This window comes from Leptosomus discolor, chromosome 6 (assembly GCF_034619465.1).
Source record: "Leptosomus discolor isolate bLepDis1 chromosome 6, bLepDis1.hap2, whole genome shotgun sequence".
NCBI classification, from domain to species: domain Eukaryota; kingdom Metazoa; phylum Chordata; class Aves; order Leptosomiformes; family Leptosomidae; genus Leptosomus; species Leptosomus discolor.
The window spans coordinates 4,733,266-4,758,148 of NC_141396.1; the positions used below are offsets into that span (position 1 = coordinate 4,733,266).

The 24,883-nt window shown below is 39.2% G+C and overlaps 1 protein-coding gene across 1 annotated transcript in view; it reads left to right on the plus strand.

Moving 5' to 3' along the window:
• The window catches only part of CPXM2 (carboxypeptidase X, M14 family member 2), a 76,431-nt gene that overhangs the window by 32,705 nt on the left and 18,843 nt on the right, over positions 1-24,883 (plus strand). The window contains exons 3-6 of the mRNA XM_086466511.1: positions 396-535; positions 14,464-14,548; positions 15,082-15,232; positions 22,996-23,084. Coding sequence (XP_086322637.1) covers positions 396-535; positions 14,464-14,548; positions 15,082-15,232; positions 22,996-23,084 — 465 coding nt within the window. The remainder of the gene's footprint in view (positions 1-395; positions 536-14,463; positions 14,549-15,081; positions 15,233-22,995; positions 23,085-24,883) is intronic.

Genomic DNA, 24,883 nt, shown 5'->3' on the forward strand with positions numbered 1-24,883 from the left:
ACTGACCATTATTTACACGGGTTGGAGCTGGCTTTTTAGGACCTTCATAACTCTGAAGACAATGTGGATAATTTGTTCTAGATAAAGGCTCCATCAGGCCACAGCACAGACAGGTGGACTGACCTGAAGCTCTGTTTATGTTTTCTAACTTAAGTTTATATATAATGGTTCTTAGCTTTTAAAGGGACTTTGCAGAATTTCCTTCCCTGCTTTAAGTAAGAACATGTTTTTGTCACTCCATATAGCTGTTCAGAATGACAGTCTCATGGGTCTTAAAATAGAGCCAAAGGAGTAAGTGGAATGGATAATGACTTCATGTTTCCTTTTCTTTTTCCCACGAAAGACCTTTGGTTTCTTGGTTATGATTTATGAAGAGAGTTTTGCCTTCTTTTCAGGCAGGAGTTAACGAAAATGATTTTTATGATGGTGCTTGGTGTGCAGGAAGAAATGACCCATATCAGTGGATTGAAGTAGATGCTCGAAGGCTAACAAAATTCACTGGAGTCATCACACAAGGAAGAAACTCTCTCTGGTCGTAAGTAGATGCTTACTTTTCTCTATGATATTCTGGCCTTTCAGACCAAGGGATTCATGTTGTGTTGTGTTTTGGTTCTCCAAGGAAAAAAAAAAAAAGAAATAATGGAAATGCTGAGTGACATCAAGTAATTGAATGGAGGAACAAGGCTTTTATATGACATGAAATACAAGTGTAAAGGTAGCAAAATTCTGTAGTCATTATCTACATCTGGCAAAGGAAGCACCACAATTCCCTCAGAATATATACCTTTATTCTCAACTTGTCAAACTTGCTTGTGTTAAATATTGGAAAAGAATTAGGAGGTTGAACTTGATTAGTTTGTCATTTATAAGAATAATCAGTGATCTTTGAGATTCATACGTAGGCAATCATCAAATAATTGGTAAAATTCTAAAACAACATGATTTTTAAATGAGCGGTTAAAACAAATTTTATATCTGTACTTTTTTATTCTAAAGAAGAATTTATTATATCACCAAAACCCACACAATATGTGTTGACCAGGACTGCTGTGTTTGGTAGCAGGCATGGTGTGCTGCGTTTGTGGATGCTAGGAAGACTCCTTGCAGTTTGAGTCTGCTTGCTAAAAAGCTCCTCAGAAGGAATGCTTGCCAGAAACAAGGCAACTGCCTTGCTGCGTTAGTCAAGGAGGCAATCCAGCCACGTGTACGCCAGCTTTGATCTGATAGTGCTGCCCAATTCCAACGCTGAAAGCACTCGTGAGCTTTCTGGTTGCTGCTTGCGTTACAGAACGAGTATCTGGCACTGGGAAACAGCTGGTTTGCACAGACTTGTGTGCATTTACTCATTTGTGACCTGCTTCTGAGTGCAGGTGCCCACATTGCTCCAGATTACGGTGTGACTCTGGTGAGAATTGCATACGAACAACACAGCAATCAGCTGGCATAAGCAGGAACTGGAGGTGATGGTTTATTTCTTTTTTTCCTGAACTTTACAGTGTTCGTTCAGTCTCTTAATTTCTTGTTGGGTCTCACTGCGTTATGTGAGCAAATAATCCCATTTGCGCTGCTAGAACTTTTGACCAAGTATGCGGGAGATGCACAGCCTTAGATCCATTCTGGACAGATCTCTCACTTAAGAAAATGTGTCGTATAACAAAAGGCAAGCCAGAAAAATGCCACTATATCTAAGAAAAAAGACAAACAGTCTTTTTTTCTTTCTGTAGTTTAATTTTGTGGGTTTATTTTTTTCATTTCTTTTAATGTTGCTGTGGGAGTAGGAGCTTTTTTGGCAATAAGGTTTCTATATTTATTCCACATTGTTCTGTGTTAGGTAGATAATTACTGTAGCAAAGTCTTATTCTTTTCTATATTCATACTCTTGACATTGCTGTTCCTATCAACACCAGTGCTGCACTGCTTCGTCTTGTCGTATTGATATTTTTAGTTCAGCTCTATTGCAAGTTTACAAGAGGACTCGACACTCTATTTATAGTTGGCATTCACAGTCATTGTTTTTTGTTTGGTTTTTAAATTACTTGCTTTTTCCTCTCCTCCGCCATGAGATCTGGTGGGCAGAACCCTGAGGGTCTGCAGCAAGAGCAGGGTTGGTGCTGGGAGAGCAGGTCCAGGCTCCTCCTGGATTGCTACTCAGATTTGCAGAGAAACAGGCACATTTCTGCCTCGTAGGAGCGAAGATGGTTTCAACTGGACCAGCTGCACAGTGAGGCAGGCTAATATCTCCTAGAAAGCACATTCTGTAAGACTGAGCTCTGCCCCATGGAGGGGCCAGGGGAGTGGGGAGAAATAGTCCCAGGAAGGGGTGACCTCCTTCCCTACCTCTGGCTTGCACACAAGAGACTGCTCTGGAGTTGGCTTTTCTCGTCAGGGTGTGATGGCCTCCATCTCACTTGGTGGCTCTTGATACAGCCTTGGCTGTGGGACTGGCTTCCCTGGAGTCCACCTCATTTTGTCTGTTCCCTCATTAGATTGAACAGATGAAATCAGTGTAGCTGATGTTTGCGCTCCGCTTCTGCATGTGTAAGTCCTTAGATTTTAAAAATAACTTGATACTCCCTGAGGTACCAAAGTAGATGTTCACGCTTTCAAAAGAGTTTAGGCTGACGTATGCAGCTCTCATCTGGGCCAAGAGTGATGTCCTGGGGTTTCCAGAGTCTCAGCACCTGGGAACATCATACCTAGGAAGATGGCAGATGCTCCTTTCTGAGTTAATCATGTTGCATCTGAAAGATGATCTTCTCAGTATGACTTTTACCTCAGTTCCTCTAGCAGTCAAGAAAGTGAGAAGAAGGGAAAAACGAAATCTTAGTGTGGAGAAGACCTACCCAAAGGGAAATTGAATTCAGACAACAGTACAGACCCTGAGGTTGAAGCAGAATTTGCCTTTGGGTAGGATTCAGAGGCACAGGTGGAAGCTTTGGTACTTGTGGCAAACTCAAGAGACAATGACCTCACTGTAGTCACAAGGGTTGTGTGCAGTGAATTGCCTTTTGTAAGCCAGCCTGGGAGAAACAGGCTGGTAGGACTTTTACTGGTGTGGGCAGGTTTTGTGACTGTTTTGCTATAAAGGGCACTAGAAGCGAAGGAGATTTGTTAGCTTCCTTCTCTTACACTTAACTACTGACTGGGGTGGTATCAAAAAGGACTATTGATGATATGAAAGTCTGTAAAAAAAAGATTCCATTCTGCTACCTGAGGCACCTTCCCAACTTTATGAATTTATGAGACAAGAATATAGTGCTTTCATAACTAATAGAAACATATGTTGGAGAATAAGCTTACTTCACGTAGGAGAGCCAAAAAACACCCCTTTGATCTGTGTTCTATTAGAAGCAAAAGCTTGCCAAGCTTGAGAGCCGAGGTAAGATTTTTATTTAAGCCTTGGAGATTTTCCCAACATTATACATCCTAGTGTCTTGATTTATTTTTTTTATATGCTAAGTTCACCAACGCTATTATGTGATAGTGGTAAAGAATCAGAAAAGCAACTTTTTCCTCTTTCCTCTTTGTATTGAACAAGAAATTTTAACAAAGCAGAAAAATTTACTGATCTGAAAGTCCTCTCTGAGCTTCTGCCTAGATCAGATTTGTACCTGTCCTGGTGCCTTTAGTTCCCTGCTGCTGACTTAATGAGGATGTGTGAAATGACAAAAAAGGGCAGGCAAGGACACCCTGCTGAATCCTGCTTCAAATAACCTTGCCCTTCACTGCAGGGCTGCAACACTTGAGTTATTAGCAGTCTGGCCTTTGATTCTGCTTACATGTCTGATGCTGTAGCCAGAGCTAGTATACTGGTGGTGGAAACAATCATTTACTCCCTTATAGCAGCACTGCCAACTGTAGTCTGGTTTTGCTGATGGCCCACTCCACACAGGGAGGGTCTGTTCACATCCAGCCTTGCTTAATGGTATTCTGGAGCTTTGTAGGCAATGATGAATTGAAGGTTATGATTGAAGCAATGCAAAGAACACAAAAATGTGTGGGGTTGCCACTTTCTGTATGCTGGCATGACTGGCTTCACCTCAGGTGTTCCTCTCCCCATCTCACTTGGAAAGTTGCTATTTCTTGTCTGTCTTCCCCTGCCGGCTGTGCCTCTGCTCGCCTGTCCAGGGCTTTTGTGCTTGACACATGAGAGCCTTGAGAAGGAAGAGGCCAAGGTTCAGAAACAGCTCTTGAAAACATGACCTGACTAGAGAAAGAAGGAAACCATGCTTGGTTAGTAATGAATACTTGAATTGTTTAATCATTTCCTTTTTGAGAAAAAACACTTTGAGTCTAGTTTTGTGCTCAAGTTGCCTGGCTATGAATTCCGTGATAGTCATATGAAATCAAATCTTTCTGCTTTTCTTTTTTCCTCCTGAAACAAGCAAAACCAGGCTTTGAACAAAAACTCCTGAATCTGAGGAGTCCTTCCTTTTACCAGTCAAAGCAACCACGTGGACTCAAAGGCTGTTGCTGTTCAGGCACCTGAGTGATTCCTCAGAAACCTGAAATCATGGCAAAGCACTCTTGCCACTGTAAATGGCAAACTCTGCTTAGATTACCCAGAAAATCTCCAAATGTTGAATTTCACAGATAAAGTGATGCCCCGCTGCAAGAACCAGGAATTCTTTTTGATTTTTATACTGAAGGCATCCAAAAGCGCTACAAGTGTTGGTGGATATGAATAAAAGCTAACACCTTGAAAGTGGGCAGAATATTGGTTCCTTTACAGGAACTGAGACATCTGGAGATGACTGGGCAATAACCACACTGTTTCACTATAATTATCTAGTAGTTGATAGATGGACATCAGAGACTTCTCTTCTCAGAGTTGTTTTGTTTGACTTTTCAGGCTAAAGAAAGTTGTGTGAGTGGTGTGACCTTTTAGAAAGGCATGTGGCATCCTCCACTGAGAGGTGGATGGTGGCAGAGCTGGATTACAAGAGGATTTATGGCTGCATATTTGGAGGAGAAATACAGTACGTAATTCTTTATACTGCTGCCAATACATCTTTCAATTTTATGAACCAAGTGTCTTTAAACAACTGTTCAAGGCTGTTGAGTGGGACACTGGAAGCATCATTGTGGAATTGTGCCGTGTATTTAAAGCAATGATGTGATAGTTTAAAATATGCACTCCCTTGACAGAGGGAAAGAAAATATTAATCACTGTTAGCAGTTTGGCAAAAATCTAAACAACATAGGAAACATGTTTCCCAGAACCCAAAGGATCTTTTGATAATTCAGCACCACCTCTTGTATCAAGAGAAAACCCACATGTCTAAATAGAGTCGGTGTGTACTGACTGTAGTACAAAGCTTCAGACTGTTTCAACCCAGAGGATGTTTTGATTTTTAGAAGAGGATGCAATGTTTCAGTGAGGAAGATGTATTTGTGGTTTGATGCGTTTTTTCAAAATTAACTGTTCAACCATGTTAAATTATGCCCTATCACTCCATGTCACGAAATAGCAAAATGACAGCGATAAGAAAACATAGATGAAATATCTGCATAATGCTCAAATTCCAAAGTGAAACTCTGGATTTTTTAGAAAAAATCAGAATAGACTTACTTCCAAGTATTTTTTCTTTAAGAACTTTCAGCCTCATGAAAATATTGAAGATTTTTTTACTTTTATGCAAGATATTTGTCTTTAAGTAAAAAAAAAAAAGGGACGGGACGGGGCAATTTTCAACATCTGGTTTGGGTAGAGGTTAGTCCATATGCCTTGCAAACCTGCACAGTGCTTAAAAAGTTAGTTGGTGGGAGCAAATGACAAATCAGTGGTGTCGCTGGCTGGAATGAATAATTACAATGACTTTGCTTTCTTCTAAACTGACACACTTTTAAACTGGTCGCTCCTGTTCTCCACTGTTGAAGCCAAGTTTTAACTAGAAGCTGAAGTAGACACCGTTATACACTCCCTACAGTGTCACTTGTTGGATCTCCTTGTACTACTCTGTAGGGACAGCAAATAATAAATATCCAGAAGATTTGATTTTGTGTCTGATCATGCTTCCGATAAAGACAAGATATTTCTAATTGAATAGGGGAATAATTTTGCAATTTTTTTATAGTACACCCTCATCCTCAGCCTTCTCTGCGTGCAGTGTAGCCCTTCATGATCCCCCAGCATCCCTTTTGACAAACTGTCCTTGGAGAATTGTAGGTCTGTAGCAAGCTGGGTACCTTCCAGAGATACAGTTGAGGATAAATTTAGGTCAGTGTAGTTTACTTGCTTCTAATTTTGGCAGTATAATATTCTGCTTGCTCTTTAGTCACAAAATGAATGTGTTGCTCCAAATTTTAATTTATTGCTATACTTGCTGGTGGATCTCAGGAGCTGAGATTTGCTTTTATGGACAGCCACTATGTGAGGATTGCAAGGTGGTAAACTTCCTAGCTTGCAAGAGGGTAAAAATCTTTGTTTCCTTCCCATTTGTCAGCCATTCATGGTATTAAGACAGTGATCTCAGCAGTCAGATTGGCTTCATGAAGAGAGTAATCACATCAGCATCTTTGGTATTCCAATAATAAGATTATAAAGAACAGTGTTAATCCTTTCAGTGTAACTGCATTAGCACTGGGGACAGAGTAGCGGTTACTCATAAGTATTTGAGTTGTTTCTACAGATATTTGTGAAAACAGAATTTTGCACTGTGCACGTGAAGAAGAGGGAAAATACAACAGCCCAATGCTGCTTTTGAAGGCATAGTACAATAAACTAAATCCTGTCCAGCTCACAAGGACAACAGACATACTTGGCACTGACTTTTAAAACGGTACCTCCTGTCCCCATGCAGAGGCTGTGAAAACACACCCTGATGAAACTTCAGCAAATTCAATGAATATGTCTTGAAGTTTTATCCAGATCATGTCATAAAATAAGCAGCTGCTGTGTACTGACTTGAATTGTTACAGTGCATTAAGTCAGTGTAAACTATTATTTGCCCTGACTGGGTGACAGGACTGCAGAGACTATGACAACTTCCCTGAAGTCAGACTCTCGTAGGGTGAATTGTTCCAAATCCACTGAACACGCATCAAGTATAGTGATAGGATTTATAAAACAACTTGAATTCAGTGTAGAAAAAGCTCCCTTGATATATTAATGTCACTAGTTACATATTATACTAGTATTTATGATTGGTTTTCTTAATAAGTTATATTTTCTGTTAGCTCTGGCTCGGTGGAGCCATCTCACAGGTGTTCAGTTGTGGCAGCACTGAGAGTCAGCCTTTGGCAGCTTCAGCCTTGAGTGCTCTCCATCTGATTCCTTCCATCCCTGCGCCATGTTAATCTTTCACCTCGATTCTTGTGCCCTACACAGGATTTTGGTACCGCATTCGTCACTGCCGATGAGCACTCACCATCCGCTCCTGGTGTTGGGGAGCTGGGTGTGTGTGACCAGCTCAGATGATCCTGTGTAGGTGGAGTTCTGACAGCACACAGAGAAATGTATTTATATTTTCACAAGTTTGTTGGACAAAAACGTCAAAACTGATGATGTTCTGTGGCGGGTATGATGTGTCTGTGCTCTTGCTCCAGTTATGGCACTTTTGCTGAAGACTTGGTGACTCACTGTGCAGCGCTGGGAGGGAGCAGGTCACTGCTGTCCCCATGAGGAGGGCTCCTGCCTCGTCTGAACTGTGAAAGGGGGGTGTTGTGTGGAGACAACCTGCTTTGCACAGTGAGGCTCACTGGGGATGCTCAGAAGAGGAAGGAAAGCATTTTAACCTCCATGGAAGGGACTGCAACGGGCAGTTTTTCATCATATGAGCTGAAGCCTTTAGGAAAAGGACACATCAAACGAATACAGGCATCTGCTGCAAGAGATTACTCATGCTTATTAATCACAGCCTTGATTTGTATATTTTTCATGTGCATTATGACTCGTTGCAACGAGAATGATTGTGTGAGGGGTTACCTAGGGGACATCAGGCAGCTGCTCCTTTCACCTCCACCCATGCCCTGCGCAGCCTTCCCAAGCCAGCATCCCTCCTGCACGCACCGAGCGGCACTTGGCCACATCTTTGCGAGCATTTGGTAGATGTGAGCCCCTTCAGCATTACTTTGAATGTGCTCACAGCTCTGCACACAAATGGCAGTATTTTCCTGGTTACTGTCAGAGCTTTTCATTTTCCATTACTTTAACATTCACGGGAAGGTGATGAAAAGACACAGTGAGGCAGTGCCTATATAGTCCAGATTTTTCTCTTCAAATACGTGACTGATTTGCAAAGGTGCGATAGGCACAAACAAGAATGGAAAATTAAAAACATCTCAAAAGGAGGTTTAGAAGAAAAGGAATCACAGCTTGACTGAGTTTAACAGATATAGAAGATACAAAAGAGCGAAGTCAGGTCCAGGAAGAATTTCAAACACATGCAGTGCCCTTTGCACAGTGCCTGAAATGGCAGGTGTAAAGACCATCAAATCTTTGACCTCACACAGGAGGCCTGACACCGTCAGGTGTTACTATGTGAATATACAACAGCAAAAGGAAGCACCCACAGCTGGCACTGAATTTTCTAGAAAGGTCAGAAGGTCAGGGATTAAAATCTTGTCAAAACTTGGGTGTGAGTGGCAGCTATTAGGGGAGAAATGCATTTGCAACCCCAACTCCTCCCCGCTGAGAAGAGAGCTTTGAAAAAATCTGACTAATTCATTCTGAGCAAGTGAAATTCTGGCCCTGAGCTTTTCTTCACAGGGCCTCCAAAGAGCCAGATTTCACAGCAGTATATTCATTTAAGTCAGCTAGAAGCAATGTTAAAAATTAAACATTCAAAGATTTCAATTATTAAAAAAAATACCCTTGCTTGCTACTCAAGCTCCATCTCTTAAATCATATTCATTTTAATTAGTTTGTAAAACTTGCTGGGCTACCTGTGGTTAGCCTGAGCATTTTTTGACTTGGTTTGCTCTTGAAACTGTTAGGCAGTGGGTGATTTAAAATTTTATCAACATAAATGTTGTTATAGAATATTAATAGTAATTGTTTTACATTTAATTGTGTGAGACTACAAATTACTTTCACAAGGAGAAAGCCATTTAATTGCCAGCATGCTGACTTTATTGCATGAGTACAGTTTAATCTATGGTTTGCCTAGTGTTTCTTTGGTATAGAGATGCTGCTATTTCAAGTATTTTGGCTTGTCAATTTATATCTTACTGGAGAATACACATCTATGTGTCTGTCTGATTCTATTTTCTATTAATTTTAGGGTTTTGTAATGCAGATAAATCAGATTATCGTGACAGCAGAAAAATAATATAGTTAGCTGGAGCCGGGTCTGTTGCAGATAATGCTAATGAGAACTCTGCCAATGTTTGCTAGTCTCATCCCCAGCAACTCTGCTACTGTGGGCTTGAGCTTCTGCTGGCCAGCACCTGCCAGCCTTCCTCTTGTTTGCCAATCTATCTCAAATCATGGTATTTAAGTGCTATGGAAAAGCATCCTTAGAGACTAGGATAAGAGTATCAGATTTATTTCACTTGTTGCTTCAGTTTTTCATTATTGAGAAGATTGGCCTTAAAATCTTACATAAAATCTTACAAACACAATAAAACCATTCCCAAATAGTCAGAAGTCTCAGCTGATGTGCTCGCCTGCTGGAGGCTGGGCAGCCAACAGCCTGGCAGCCCTTCACTGCTTCTCGTTTAGCACTCGCTGTGAGTGGTGCTGAGTTGGGGTTCATCTGTGTGCGTGATACACGTAAAGAAAAGTAAACGAATTATATTGGGGAAGGCAAGGCAGAAAGACATTCTGTTGTTCTGGTGCTGTTTTGATGTCTTTCCCTATGCTCAGTAGCCTGATGATGTCGTTGGATAAGGAAAAGCTGATTCTCTGGAGAAGAACCTGCCAAGGCTGTAGGAGATCTGCTTTTAATTCTCCACTTTGATTCAGGTTTCTTCTTTGTCCTTGGGCAAGTCACTTAATCCCTCACCTTATCTTTTTTTTAGATGGAAATGAGCAAGCTGGACATTTCCATGCATCACAAGAAACTGAATTTGACATTGAAGATGTTCAAATAAGGCTTGTCTAAAGCTAATGCATTACAGACAAAAAAACCCTCAGTAATAATAATTAAAAAATCCATCACGTTAAGTGAATTTGAATGATATTTTGATCTTTGCATTCACTTTCTGTGAAATGAATTGATTAATGTTGGCAATAGATACTGAGATTTTTCAGATAGGTTTCTCCTGAAGAGATAAGGCTGGCACAAATTTTAAAAAGGATTATTAATGGGAAGTGCCTGAATCGAAATGATTCCTGTCAAATCTGTATCTTGGGATCCTTTTCTAGCATTGACGAAATCTGTGAGGCAGTCATGTAAGCAGTGCTTTGTGCTAGCGCGTGATGAACTAGAGGTAACCTCAAATGCTTCTGAAGGCACTGTCACGCAATAACTTCTGTATTGCCTAGCTTCCTGCCAAGAAAGAGCACGATAATTAACACACTCTTTTCTGAATGCTGGCATAGGACTGTCCCTGAATGATGTCTCCATGACTCTCTAAACCCAACAAATATCTGTATTTTTTCTGAGGAATATAATAGTGCAGCCAGGGAGATTTTATACAGTGAATTCAGAAGAGCTTCTCTAAAAGAGTAGTAGGGACATCCTGAATAAGGGAAAGCTTTCAAGCTTTCTTTCAGCTTTCCTTAGATAGCTTTATTGTTCAATGTTGAGGGCCCTGAAAAGATTTGATGTGATGTGCTGCAGAAATTAATGTCTGCATATCTCAAACCCAATGAGATGGATCTTCTCATCATCAGGTAACGGCACAGACGACATTTCCCAGTACTACTTCTAGGCCAAGACTTTGCTTTAGCTGTCCTGTTTCTGTGGTGAATTTTCCCAAAATCTTTAGATTTCTGTGTCTACATGAACAAACTGAGCACCATGTATGTATTAAACTCTTCAATTCTAGGAAGCGCTGTGCTTACTGTAAACAGACTGGCTGTTGATTCGAGCATGTGCAGACACCCATCTGCTTCCATCAAGCCTTCTATGCTGCGCCTGCGTAGAAAATCTGCAAGTTTTGAGAAGCTTTAGTATGTGAATGCTCTTCTGCTGGTCTGTATCTGTAGAAACATATAGAATTTAAAGATATTTGTCTGCCTGGTAAGAAGCCCTATGCATTGGCTTCTGCTAGTTCTCCAGATACTCTGAACACATGAATACAAGCAGAGTTCCCCTTCCCCAGCACAGAGAATGTGACTTTAAGGCAATAGATGCCATTTCTGAGGGGAATCTGAATTTACATCAGCTTTCTTAATGCTGACAGAAGCTGTTTTTCTTATGGCGTTGGAAGAAAGGGTGAAGAATTTAAGCCCCTAAAGATGGTTTTGCATTTAGGGCCAGTGGGAGAAGGATCTGGTCACCCGTGATGGTTTTATTTAGCATCTCAACAAACGCAAAGTGGATGCTTATTCCTTACAAGCACACGCAGTTAGCAGGGTGTGGTGTGTGATCTAATATATTATCTTGTCCTGTGACCCTCTGTAGTCCTTCCCTACTGCAAGTGCACAAGACTGGATGTAGCCCCATTTGTGTTTTAATTGGCAGACTGCCTCTGAAAAGCGTGTTACTTGTTGCCACTCATGATGGAAAAGTATGACTGATTAGTATATATTTTCCTTTGGGAGAAGTTTGAACTTTAGTAACTGTAAGGAGTGAGAAAATTAAAGTATCTAAATAAATGTCCTAGCTTGGAAATATTAGTGTAAGAGCAATACTTTCTCATGCCAGTAAAATGAGCTGATTCTTTTAAAAACTTTCTATAAGTGCCATAATTTTCTTACGAAATTCTCAATTATAAAGAATGTTTACTCTTGTCTTGTTTTATGTGACTGTGATATTCTGTTTGAATTTCTTTTCCAAGTATAGAGTAATGAATATAGAAGTATTGCATTTGCCCTTGTAATCTCATTTGTACAGTTGAAGTGAAAAATGTTCTGTAATACTGCAGAAGCAACGTTATTTGGTTTGTGACATTGCCTCATTTGGTCATTTACCCTGATTTTGAAAAATGGCCAAGAATGTTAAAAACAAACAAAAAAAACCCCCAACAAAACAAAAAAATCCCCAACACCATTTTATGTGCACTGAGTATTTGCACTACCACCATCACATCCCACTTTCGAAACCATGAGTTTTGCTCTCAAGCTTGGTTTTGGTTTCGGTTTTGGCTTTTTTTTTTTTTTTTTTTTTCAATCAGAAAAAGCTATTTTTCCTCCTCCTGGATTTTTGATGTTGGCTATTTCCAAAATTCCTAATTTCCATCTTTGCTAGAAGGAAATCTACTTCCTTCAACTTATGATCACAAAGAAGCTGAGGGAAGAAAGTAAAGTTCTTTACAAGAGTTAGTGGAAACTTTTATAGCACACTGAAGTCACTGTCTTATCTTGTACATCACTTTACAGCTACAAAGACTTGAGATGCCAGCATGGCACTTCACGATCTCTAGAAAATCCCCTGCCCCAGATCTTCCACTGACAGGCAGACAATTAGTATTTTCAGAGTGCTGCTAACTTGTTAAAGTTGTTTAGCAAATGTTGAAGTAGTGTGTGCGCTACAAGTCATAGATGTATTAAAGTTTTCAATACAACAGTAGTTCAGTCTGCTTGGCAACAGTCAAGATTTTTCTGTCTAAAATAACATGAATGGCAAAATCTATTCATTGAAGAAGGCTGGTGAAAGATTTGCAAAGGGCTGGTTTAGCATGTAAAAACAGCTGGGATTGTTCAGTCATTTTCTCAAATTTACGTGGTATTAGTATACTACACACAGAAGTGCTCTTCGAAGTCCTGCTAAACAGTTGCCTAATCTTTGGGTTTAGATGTCATTGTAAGTCTGGACATCAGTTTGAACCTTTTGTGTAAGTGGAACCAGTGTTACTCAGAAAATGAAATAGCAGATGGAAATCTAAAGTTATAAACTTTCTGCTGCCATGCATTGACTCAGGAATTGTTTGAAGGTCACTGTTTTGTACGAGGCAAAGCTGGGTGAACTTGTGCTGATCTGTGGCTGATGAATTTGCTTTTGTTCCACCCCTGCCCCTTTTTTGGTCTTCACTAGAAGCCTGACTTAGTGAGCACATAACAGCTAGTTTGTCCCTTTAAACATAAGCACGATGGAGTCAGTGTGTGTGTGTTCGTAGGCAGTTCGCTAATATTATTTGTTGATTTTAAAAGAAAAGCAAACTGAGTTGGATTGGTGTGGGTGCAGTACCAGGGGAAGATTTTCTTAGGTGTGTCTGTGCTTCCAGGTACTCCCTTATCTCCAATCCATATACTCTGCTGTTTCTCCCGTAACTGCCTAAATTGCCCCCTTCTTTCTAGTCCCAAGAACTTTCCTTACCCTGGTTTCACTCCCAGCGATCTGACTGTGCAGAAGCTAAGAACCTGTGTTCAAGAATGACTGCTCTAGAGGATTGCTGGTTACGCACGATCAGTTTATATACATGAAAATAGACTTTAATCATCCTGGACTGACTTTGCAGTACAAAGATACCTCCAAGCCACAACTCTCCTCCAAGTCACTGCCTGTTGAAACCAGGAAGGTGTTAGGAAAAAAAAAAATTACTGCTGCCCTTTCAGACCAAGAAATATGAGAGAAAAGTCAGAGGAAAGTCAGGGCATTACCTTCTCCATGGCCGTATACATATTACCACGGGGAATGCCCAGACACTGTGTAAAAGCCACGTAGTTTTAACTCCTCTCAGAATATGGGAAGGAGCATTTTATTTCTCCTCATACTACTCTAGCTGAATACAGACAAGGCACAACTTAAGTACGAATGAAGATTTTGCTTTTTTCTATTAAAGGGGGTTTTGCTGCAAATCCAATAACAGGCCACCAGAAAGATCAGCCTACTGAAGATTGATCTAGATGTTGTAGCAGTGCACTAATGATGTGATCAATTGGACTCTGCTGTGCAGAAACCGAATTGTCTCTTTGTTCCTATCTATTGCTAACAAATACAACAATGACTGCAGGCTCCAGTCGCTCTTGGAAGAAATGGAAATTTTGCTGGTTGAAATTCATGGACTTTTCATCCTAGAGGATTTATTACTCTTTTCCATCCTGTCTGATAATAACAGCAGGAATAATACATGTTCTGTAGCTGAAAATATAAGATTTTCAGACACTGGATGCATCTGTTCTACATAAGCCATACATCCCAAAATCTGCATATAAAAAGGAAGCAGAGCAGTAATCCCTCACTTCCTGGAATCCCCAAATATTATCTTGGTTTTTCGCTTCCATGTGCTAGGCTTTTATAATTATCTGTTCAATCTAGTTTTGCATGTCACTTTTTCAGCCAAGTGTTGACATGACTTTGCCAACTGGGATTTCCATTGCTAGCAGTCTTACAAGCTTTATTACATTAAACACAATCTGCAGTCATTCTAAGTTACGAAAAAATAACTTAGATACTCTTTGTCTTTTTCAAGGAGTAACTGGGTGACCTCTTACAGAGTACTGGTGAGCAATGACAGTCATGCATGGACTGCTGTCAGAAATGAATCTGGAGATGTGGTGAGTATCACAAAACAGACGTTTTATGAAGAAAAGCAGAGGTGGGAAAGTGGGGGCTGTCCACACAGGGCTTTCATTTGCCAGATTAGTCAGTATAAGACTACAGGGCAACATCTCTCAGTGGTCCTACTAAATTTAAGAGCAAATCACATCATATAGAGCGGAACCCAGAATACCCTATGCGACAAGTCTGCCTGTGTCTGCCTATGGATGTGAATGCCACCATGGCAGAGGTCTTGCCCATCGTAAGATATGTTTCTTGTTGCATGGCCTGCACAAGGGCTATTAGCATCAGTCTGCTGGTTCCTGGGGACATCTCACGCCCATAAGATGCGTTTTTTATTGGAGAGAGGGTGTGGAGCTCTGGCTCCTTTGTCCCTCTGTGAGGCGCGTGGGGGGATTGTGCTCTTTGAAGACCAGTTTTGGCCTGAGCCACCATCAACCAGGTGACTTTATTTGTTTCTATTACCGAAAGTGCTAAAAGACTTTTTGAAGAACTGATCTTGCCATATCCGTATGTTTGGCCTACATAGATTTTTGAAGGAAACAGTGAGAAAGAGATCCCAGTTCTCAATATGTTGCCGGTGCCACTGGTTGCACGCTATATCCGTATAAACCCCCGGTCCTGGTTCGAAGAAGGTAGCATCTGTATGAGACTGGAAATCTTAGGGTGTCCTTTGCCAGGTAAGAGTCTTTCTCAGTTGATGTTGACGTGTCTGCCTGAGCCAAGACTCAGAAATTCTATTTGCTTTGGATACCTTTGCTTTTGATACACTACCTGTCTTTAATGAGCAGAGTTACGCAAAAAGAAACAAAAATACCTGTCCACATACATGGACAGTATCAGGATAACTCTTCAAATGCAACTGTGTAGTATCTATAAGTGGCTTTATTAATAAAACAAAATTGCATGGATGGTCTAACAAGATTTTCTCTGTTGTTTGGGATGAAGTGCAGTGCAATTAATCTTACTGAGTGCACGTGTACTGGGGAGTCAATAGAATTATGTATCAGAACAGGTGCTTGCAGAAGTCTTAAGCTTCTAAGACAAGAAAGAACCATTATAATTATGTAGTCTGAGTTTTAAATATTTTTTTAGAATTTTTATTTCATTTTACAGGCCGCAGGATTTCTCTGAATTAATGTGAAGGCAAATGCTGTGACTGAACTGGTGCTTATCTTGTAGGGGGAGGGAGGAGAGCTGGGGATGTAAAGAATTTTTAGCAAATTTCAAATGTTATTGAATCCAGCACGATGACTGGAAATTCTCAGATGAAGGTAAATGGTCCTGTCCTTGGTAAAGACTGGAAAAGACACAACCTGATGTTTGGCATGAGCTTCAGGTGTTAGCTGTTTCTCTTATCACACAAGTGCAAAATACAAGTAGATCTTTGCTAAACAGTCTATACAAAGGGAAACCTTATACAAGGCCACTTAAAAAAAAAAAAGGACATTCAATACTGCAATTTATGGCAAAGCCATGCTTCTATTAAGCATATTGTAAATAGTCTTATGGTGGATTTGTGTCTACATATGTATGTATATATATAAATATTTGAAAAAATATTTGTTCAAACCTTTTCTAAGTTGCCTACTACTCATTCCACATCATTCATCTGTTTGGGTTTTTTTTTTCCTTTGATCTTAAATTCTGGCACCTTGGGGATAGCTCTGTCTTTTTTTTGCAGGGGGCTATGAATAGTATTTTCAGGAATACTAGAGCCAGAAAGAGAACTGCCTTTCCAGAGCCTATCATTACTGCTTTAACTGTTCCTGCTGCTGTACAGAGAATTGCGGCCTCCAATTCCACTGTTGATGTAGGGTCTTCACATGCCAAGCAGAGGTAGCCTGATTTTTGTCGTTTAGATGTATAAATACTCATGGAAAAAAAAAACAATCTGGGGCATGGAAGGGGTAATTCAATGATAAAGAGAAGTATGGGGCAAGCAATGCCATAAAACATAGAGTGTAGGTGTATTACCATGAAGCAGTGAAAGTTTGCTGTGCTCAGACAACTGCTTTTCTGGGGGTAACAAATAGATTCATGGCAGTGACCATGATGACATGAATATTCATGTTTTCAGTAGGATTTTTATTTATTTCAACCATAGATTTTGAAAACTCCATCTCTGTGGGTTGCTTGTTTCCCATTGTACCTTTTACCTGGGAGCGGCAATTCCAGAGCCAGTATTTGCCCTCAGGTCTTGAATGAACAAGCGGGCTGTCAGAGAGCAGTGATCGCTCCCAGATTCCTGCATGGTTTTGCAGAGGATCCATTCTCTACAACACTGGGTGTGAGGCTGTAGCTTTCTTCATAACTATGACTTTACTGGCATACAGGACACACATGGCGGTCTCCAGGGAATAACAGAGATGACAATCAAGCCATTTTGGAGACCAATTTCTAGGGAAATTCTCACAATCCTTTTCTAGTCTGTAAAACTGTACTTAAAGAGGAAAGTGCAAAAATGTCAATATTTGGAAAGGTGGTTTTTTATTAAGTGCAGCAGGTCTTTACACTAGACTCTTATTGGGTATACACCCAAATGGGGCCCAATTCTGCTTTGCAGTGTCAGCATTTGTCACCCTTCAGCTTCACGGGGCTGTATCAGTGGGTGAAGGTGCTATCGAGCTAAGAACACAGCCACGCTTCCACCACTGTTGCAATAAATGTTTTTACAGCTTGTTGCAGGTCTTGGATTAGCATGGAAACAGCACCAGTGCTTCTTCCTGGTAGTCATTTATTGAGTTAATTGCCTGCGGTGGCTGATTCAGTTTATTCCTGAAAGAAAATACCAGAATCATTCATTGAGAAACACAATGGGAATGGGGTGTGTTTATTCAAAATGTAATTGGACTGAAAGAACTAATAGGTTTTGATAAGCTGCTGACCCGTCTTTTTGGCTCAGAAAGAACTGACATTTCTTTCTTCTAGCTCATTTTGTTCATCGCACGCAAGGCACTCAAAACAAAGCTGTTCCCCAGGTTGCAGAGGCCTTTCCATGCACGTTTTCTTCCTGTAGGGCATAAGTTATTTTTTGCAGTTCCCTGTAGCTGGACTTCTTCACCCTTCATCGGTGTCATCTTATTTGTTCCAAGTCAGGCAACTGACTGGCTTGGCCATGGGTCCAGCCTCTTTGATAGCACTGCCAAACACTGCATTGACTGTGCAACTGGAAATCAAGGGTTCTTTTCTGACAGAGGATTCCTCCATAAAACTGAGTGTCCTAAAGTCATCAAAATCAGGAGGTGGAGCTCTGCCAGTTCACGCACCTCTATCCTTTCCAAAGACCCATGAAAAACGTTATGTGATGCTCAGTTTCCTTGAATACCTGGAGTATTTTTATTGTATTTGCACCTTGAGAGTGAATATGCAGGAAATCAAGATGTCAGGAGGAGCAGCTCTGTCATGTTTTAGAGCTCCCCTGCACCGTGTCCTCCTAAGGCAATGGCAAAGCACGGGCAGATGGGGCACTGCAAAATATCCCAAGAAAAAAGTGGGTCTGAAAGAGAAGGAGTCATTTTTCATGACTGAATTTCTTTTCATGTCTTTTAAACTTGTAGTGTTAGGTTTTATGTCTTTATTAATCCTTGAATAAATTAAGCGATTTGCATTCAGTCTGTACTCTGTATCAGCTTTCCATCACGTAGGCTCACAAGGGAGGGTAAGAAAGGAATACCAGATGAAGAAGAAACCTGAATAAGATGTTAATATTCTAAGAAAGCCTGTTAGCACCGGCAGAATGTGATGGCAATGGCTAAAGACAGCTAGGACCCATTGCTGTGGGTAGGACTGTGTTAATCAAAACTGCTGCATACGCTAGGTGCACTAAAAGTTGGACAAATTGTGAGAAAACCCTATTTAGATAATTACAACAGAGAAGTTACTGATTATCTAATCAGTATTATATAAGATGATTGTAATTATTATCAGTGAAATGCTTGTTTGTTATTCATAACATACACTTTTGTTGTATTGTAGGCTAGTTTTGACAAACAACTTTTTCTAAACTGTTACAGTAGCTGTACAAAGAAAGCTGTTTTATCCAGCTGTGTCAGTACCGTCTTCCAGGCAACAGGAGTGATTTGCTGTTTCACCAAGGGAAAAACATTCCGCTGTGGAGGAAAGATGCCAGAAAATCCTACCTATAGCAGAGGATCAGTGCTGCCATTTCTCACTGGGGAAAAAGAGGACAAAAGCACCAGCACTTAATTCCTTCTCCAGTTTCCAAAAATGTTGGTATTTACATAGCTGTCGACTGACAAGCACAATCTTTCGCAATTGCCTCAGAGGGATGGATGTACTTTCCTTGCCTGTTCTTTCTCAAACCTAAGGAAAAGCAAAAAGAAACTGCATATGATCAAAAGTACCCAGAGACAGGAGAGAGAAAATTAGCTGAGCTCTTCATGCATTTATTTATACTGTAGAGTATTCAAGGCAATAGGCAATTATTTTAATGGAATAAATTTGTGATGAAATTTAATTTTTAATAATTCTTATATAGAAAACTATCATTGGTGTCGTGATTATGCCATCACTTTCAACCCAAGATAGAAAATGAGCTTTAACTACTCTGTAATGGAGTACTGTGTTTTGCAGTGGATGCATCATTCAGTCTGATTTTCATTGCTTGTCTCTTACTGCCAGGCTACCTGGTTAAGTCTAGAAATGTGCTCATTTTGTACAGAACTGTGACTTTCTACAAGAATCTTCCATTATAGGTGATCGTGTATACAGCAGTACTAAATTCAGCGAACTACTTGTGAGAGTAAATTTTTGGCTTAGACAGTCTGTCCTTGCGTTCTGCTTTTAACATTGCAAAGCTAAACTTAATCTTGGCCAATTTAAAACTTTTTTGAAGTTTGCTTGAGCAAAGACGGAATAAAAATGACACCAAATTCAATAACCCTCCTGGGAAAGGCCAATTTACTATGTTTCTCCATACTCATGAAGACAGATGTGTAACATCTGCCAGCATTGCAGTGGGTGTCATTAAAAGTTTTTCTTTCATATTTTATTTGTACAATGAAGTGTATACTATTCCAGAGAAGTATTACCGATCGTCAGAATCACTGTTATTAATAAGATCACACTGGAGGAAATAATTAGAAACATCAAATGTGGGTAGAAAACCTTTAAAAGCAACTACTGCAGGTTGTTTTTTTCACACGTTATTATAGTTTATTACACTTTACTGGAAATTAGTTGAAGTTAGAAAAGAATCCATATGTAGTTGCAGAACATTATTTCACCGTTGATTTAATGTGTGATGTTAATGCTCATGACTGTCATGAAACAGACCATGTGGAAAAAAACTTGCAATCACCTGATATGTCTGCCAGTGGATTTTTTTCAAGATTACATGTGCGCTGTCTGTGACATGTTCAATTTTGTGAAGACAAGTCAAATTCACTTATATTACACCGAAATGAAAAAACTCAGTCATTTTCAAAATGGCACGTTGAGGTTTTTAAGACAGTCTAAAGGATTTAGACCAGACTATTCTTTTTATTGAAAACTTCTCTAAATCACTTGGAATGACTTCATGTTCTTGTCGATTTGGAGTATTTTGATTACATTTTTTTTTTGTGTTGATTCCATCTTCGGGTCATTGCAAAGCTCACTTCATACCTTTCCAGTAAAGAACACTGAAATCTAAAGGAGGAAAACAAGACCAACACACATTATTGTCAGCATAGTAACTGGAAATGCATCAGGGCTCTACTGCTTAAGGAGCTGTGTAGAGCTGTAATATAACAGAAAATCCCACTTATCTGTCAAACGGCTGAGCAATCTGTCCTCTCCGGTACTTTTTATGGGCAGTCCTCAGAGCTCTCATGCTGGAAAGTGGTTGGACATTTTAGAGCTTCCTAGTCATTTGTCTGTCTTTACAAAGAGGAGAAGTATGAAGTTAACAAGCTACTTTCACCTGCAAACTTAATGAAATCTACTGGTAATATAAAGATAGATTACTGGCAGAATAAACTAATATATTCCTCTGTATAAATGGGAGTGTCATACTTCTGCAGGATCTTTTCTCCTTGGAAGAAAGAAAGACTGTCTGAGGTAGTGCCATGAATAAACGAGCGCATTTCAACTCTAATTCTTCTGTGGTTTGAGTTTCTTAGTCTCTTACACTCTGTTTTATTAAAGAAAGTAATTTTTGCCAAAGTGGATCTAACCAGATGTGCACAAGACTTGTATGCCTTTCTGTATTTTAGCTTTTGATTTTCCAAGCAGACTCACAGTAGACCCTGGCGAAATAGGAGTGTTAATTCTCTAGGCAGCTGTCGAATTGTGCACTGCTTTTGAGGAAGGACCAGAGATACGATCATTCTCGCTATACAATTTTTTTTAAGTTTCCACCACCTCTACAGCATTCACAGTCATTCCCATGATATTGATGTTTGATGTATGGAAAAAGCGCCAGACGTTGAAAGGAATGGGATTAAAGTATTAGGAAAAAATATCTGTTGCTGTATATTTTGGCTTGTGGTGATAGAGAAAGCCTTCAACATCCTGGTAGTTTTATGACATTTAGTTTTATATTTTTACAGCAGAGGGATATTTTTACAATGCTGAGGATATTCTGTGTGGCATTAAATACTTTGTCTTTTTCGAGAAGTAGGTTTTTTATGATTTCCATTTCTCAGCCGTCAATATATTAATGAATAATTTCTATGAATTAACATGAGTTGCCTTTTAAGGGTCTGGCATTCCAGAGTCATCTGCAGGGTTAGTGCAGCATCATTTTTGTCAGTGGACTTGCATCAGTTTAACCTGCAGTTACGTTGGAAAGAAGACCTAAAAATGCAGCTGAATTATGTGAAACTTAACCCTCTTGATTCTTCAAAATATTTTTTTCCAACAAGCAAAGAAATCTTTCCTTATGTGATGAGGCTCTAAGTCGAATCCATTTCCAGGTGATCTTATTATAGAGTAAGTTCTCACTGGAAAGCACAGACTGCATTGAACAACCAGATTTCGTTGAGGCAAGATGGTTTTTTGACGGTTTTCAGTCATATTTGTAAGGCAGTGTTCAACTGACCTTCCAGTGTTTCTGCTGTAGATTAGGGAATGGAAGTGGAGAGAAACATGTAAATGAAGAGTAAATAAGTGCTACAGAACATGGGCGATGTTACAGTGAAGCTTAATGGAACTTGCAGGTTTTATTTCATAAATAAATTCAATAGTTGAAATTTTTCTTTCCTTCCACATAAGAAAAGAAAAAATAGAATTTTATGGGAAGAACAAATTTGAGAATTTTAAGGTTTTAATATCAAAATTATGAAGCTTACAAATGTTAAGTTATAAGGTCCTGTCAAGTGTTATGAATTTTCTATAATTTCATTAAGTGTCTGTTGTTGCAGGATAGTACCTACGTATTATTCCAACTAATAATTACGGTCTCCCTCCAACCCCCAAACCACAACTGATAGGTGATATTGTTTAAAAAAATAATTTTTCTTCTCTAGGTACATTGTCTTTTGGCTGTGTCACAGTAAGACAGGGTGATATTTATGCTTTCATATTTGGCTTTCTTTTCCAATAATTTTAAACGAAATGAAGATAATTTTGTACGAAGGGAAAAATTTTTTCATAAAAGCCCGACAAACCACTGGTTTGACAAACAATTACTCAAAATTCCAAACTTCTCAGTTATGGCAAATTAAGGAATGTATCCGATGTTTTCCAAATAGACTTGTTTGTCTCCAAAAATAAATCATAATAGATTAGGTAAGGAGCATATATATCAAGAAATATAAAGCTGAGGTTTTTTCCAGGTGAATGGCCTGGAAAGTCAAGGAAACAAAGATTTTTGTTCTCTCCACGTATTTTCCCTCAAACCACACGAACTGTAAGTTATACCCATATAGAAATGAATATGCTAATTTTAAAGTAACAAAGACCTCCGACTTCCACAAAAAAACGTTTAGCAAAATAATCAGGAATGTTTAATATGCACAGTAGATCCTTTCTGTATTTTGCAAGCAGTGCATAGACTCTGAAAATACTCATCAAGAAAACTAAAAGATAGTAAATTAATGAAACAATTGCTGGGGCTTTTTCCTCTGATATAAGTTTTTTTCACTCCTTTATCTTGCAACTGACTCATCCTTTTCCAGGGTCTTTGCCCTCCTCTGTAACCTAAGGATGTCTTTCTGCTTTTCTGTTGAAGTTTGGTTTTTCATGCAGAGTAGCTGCCAAGCAAGCCGATGCCTGCTGCCTCCTTGCTTCTGTTTGGATCTATATGAGTTGTTTGTACAGTAATTAGAAATATTTCAGATTTGTTGTTTCTTTGAGTTATGCTTTTGAAAACCTGTTTTAAATACATATAGGACAGTGGAATTCAGATTTCCACGTTCCTTGCATGCATTATATGCTAAGCATGTTTATGTTTGAAATTCGTAAAAATTAATGAAAATTATTTTATTTCTTTTCTCAGACCCAAATAATTATTATCACAGAAGAAATGAAATGACAACCACAGATAATCTGGACTTTAAGCATCACAACTACAAGGAAATGAGGCAGGTAGGAGAAGAGGCTGGTGTGTGACCTTCTGAATGGAAGGTTGATGGGTGCAGGCTTTTGAGCTCTTACGGAATCCAAATTCTACCTATTAAAAATATTACTAAATGATGTCTGCAATCTATTTCATTTTTTTTTAATCTATTAAAAACAGCCATCTATTAAAATCCCAAAGTCTTACTCTGTACATCATCTAACCTTAAACAGGTGACACTACATGACAGAGGGAGTATTTACACATAATGTGCCATCATTTTCCTTCCGTGTGTATTTGAGCGGTGAATGTTACAGTGGTTTCTCCTTTCACATTTAGCCATCAGAATTCTCCTAGATTTCAGTTGTTTGGGATGATCAAAATAAACTATAAAGAGTCCAATTCTGTATTCACAGTTGTGAGTATTAGCAAAAACTCACCAAAAAGCCACTATTACAAAAATCCCGTTAGTATAATTTTCAGTCTACCAGCCTTATTAATCTTCTTGCTTTAACTTCAAATAGGCAACCTTGTAGTTGTTTTTGTTATTGTTTTTAATCTTGCTTCATATCACCACAGGCATAGGTGTGGGTTGTCCTAAAGAAATATTTCTGCCTGCTTCCTCTTCAGCTATAAAGATAATATGTTTGGACTTGAAGTGCGTGAATCATTTGCTGTGTGCTGAATTTTCAGTGTATTTATACTGCATGAATCACCATTCATTTTTATTGAGCAATTGTGTACTGAGTCACACATTTATTTCGGTAGAGATTTCGCGGCCTATATTTCTTAGCACAAAGATTAGACAAGTAGAAACTCAATTGGCATAATTACTGTCAAAAACAATAAAATAAAGTGTATTTTATATTCTCATTGCAGAAAGGCAGGTTGGTCAGCTTAGAAATATCTTGGGGAAAAAAAAAAAAACCTGCAGCTTTAAAACAGAATGTTTTTCCACTTGTCATACAAGTAGAAAATTTTTTACTGTGGCTGAGAGCTGGCCAGTTGTGAACTGTCTTTGACCGTGCTCTCCTAATTTCTGGTTTTCTCTTTATCAAAATAATTAATTTATTTAGACCTCATTGGATTCTAAGTGGATTCTGCAGCTGGTAGGCAGAAGATTGCAGGTTGAGTTACAGTAAGTCTTAGATCCCCAAAACTATTTTTTTTCCTGAGTGTGAAATGGAACAACAACTTCAATATCCAGAGCCAAATTAAGGGTTTTTTTTTAAATATTGTGCATTATTGTCAGCTTTGTTAGCTACTTCTCTCCCAACCATGTTAGAAAAACGCTGTTCTTTGAAGTTATTTTTCATAAACACTGAAGGAGGAGGAGAGGGTAAGCCCTGGGCTAGGTTTTGATGCATTACATTACATAGCAATATGTCGAGTATTTGTGAGAGGGAAGGATTTTCTCATTGTGTCAGATTATTTTAATAAACCTCTCTGTTTAGGAAGACGAAATTCATAGTACCATTTTTTTCCTTTTCAAAGAGCATTCAAGATTCTTCTTTCAGTCGATGGTAACACTTGGTATGTTGTATGCAGAACTCAGGATTGTCTTACAGTCCAAAATATTTACATGAAGTATTCATGCTGTATAGGAACTTGTAAAAATGGTTGATAACTATCCCCAGACATAGTTCGGGATGGACATTTCAGTACAACCTTGTCTTTGAAATAACAAACCCAGATCATATCTTTCTTAGGAAACAGGACTGTTAATCTTGAAATCCATTTAACTGGATGTGACAAGCAAGATTCCAAGCACCCCTGAAGTCTTGTTGCTCTTTGTGGTCAGCTGTGTTTATGGATGTGATGTCACGAT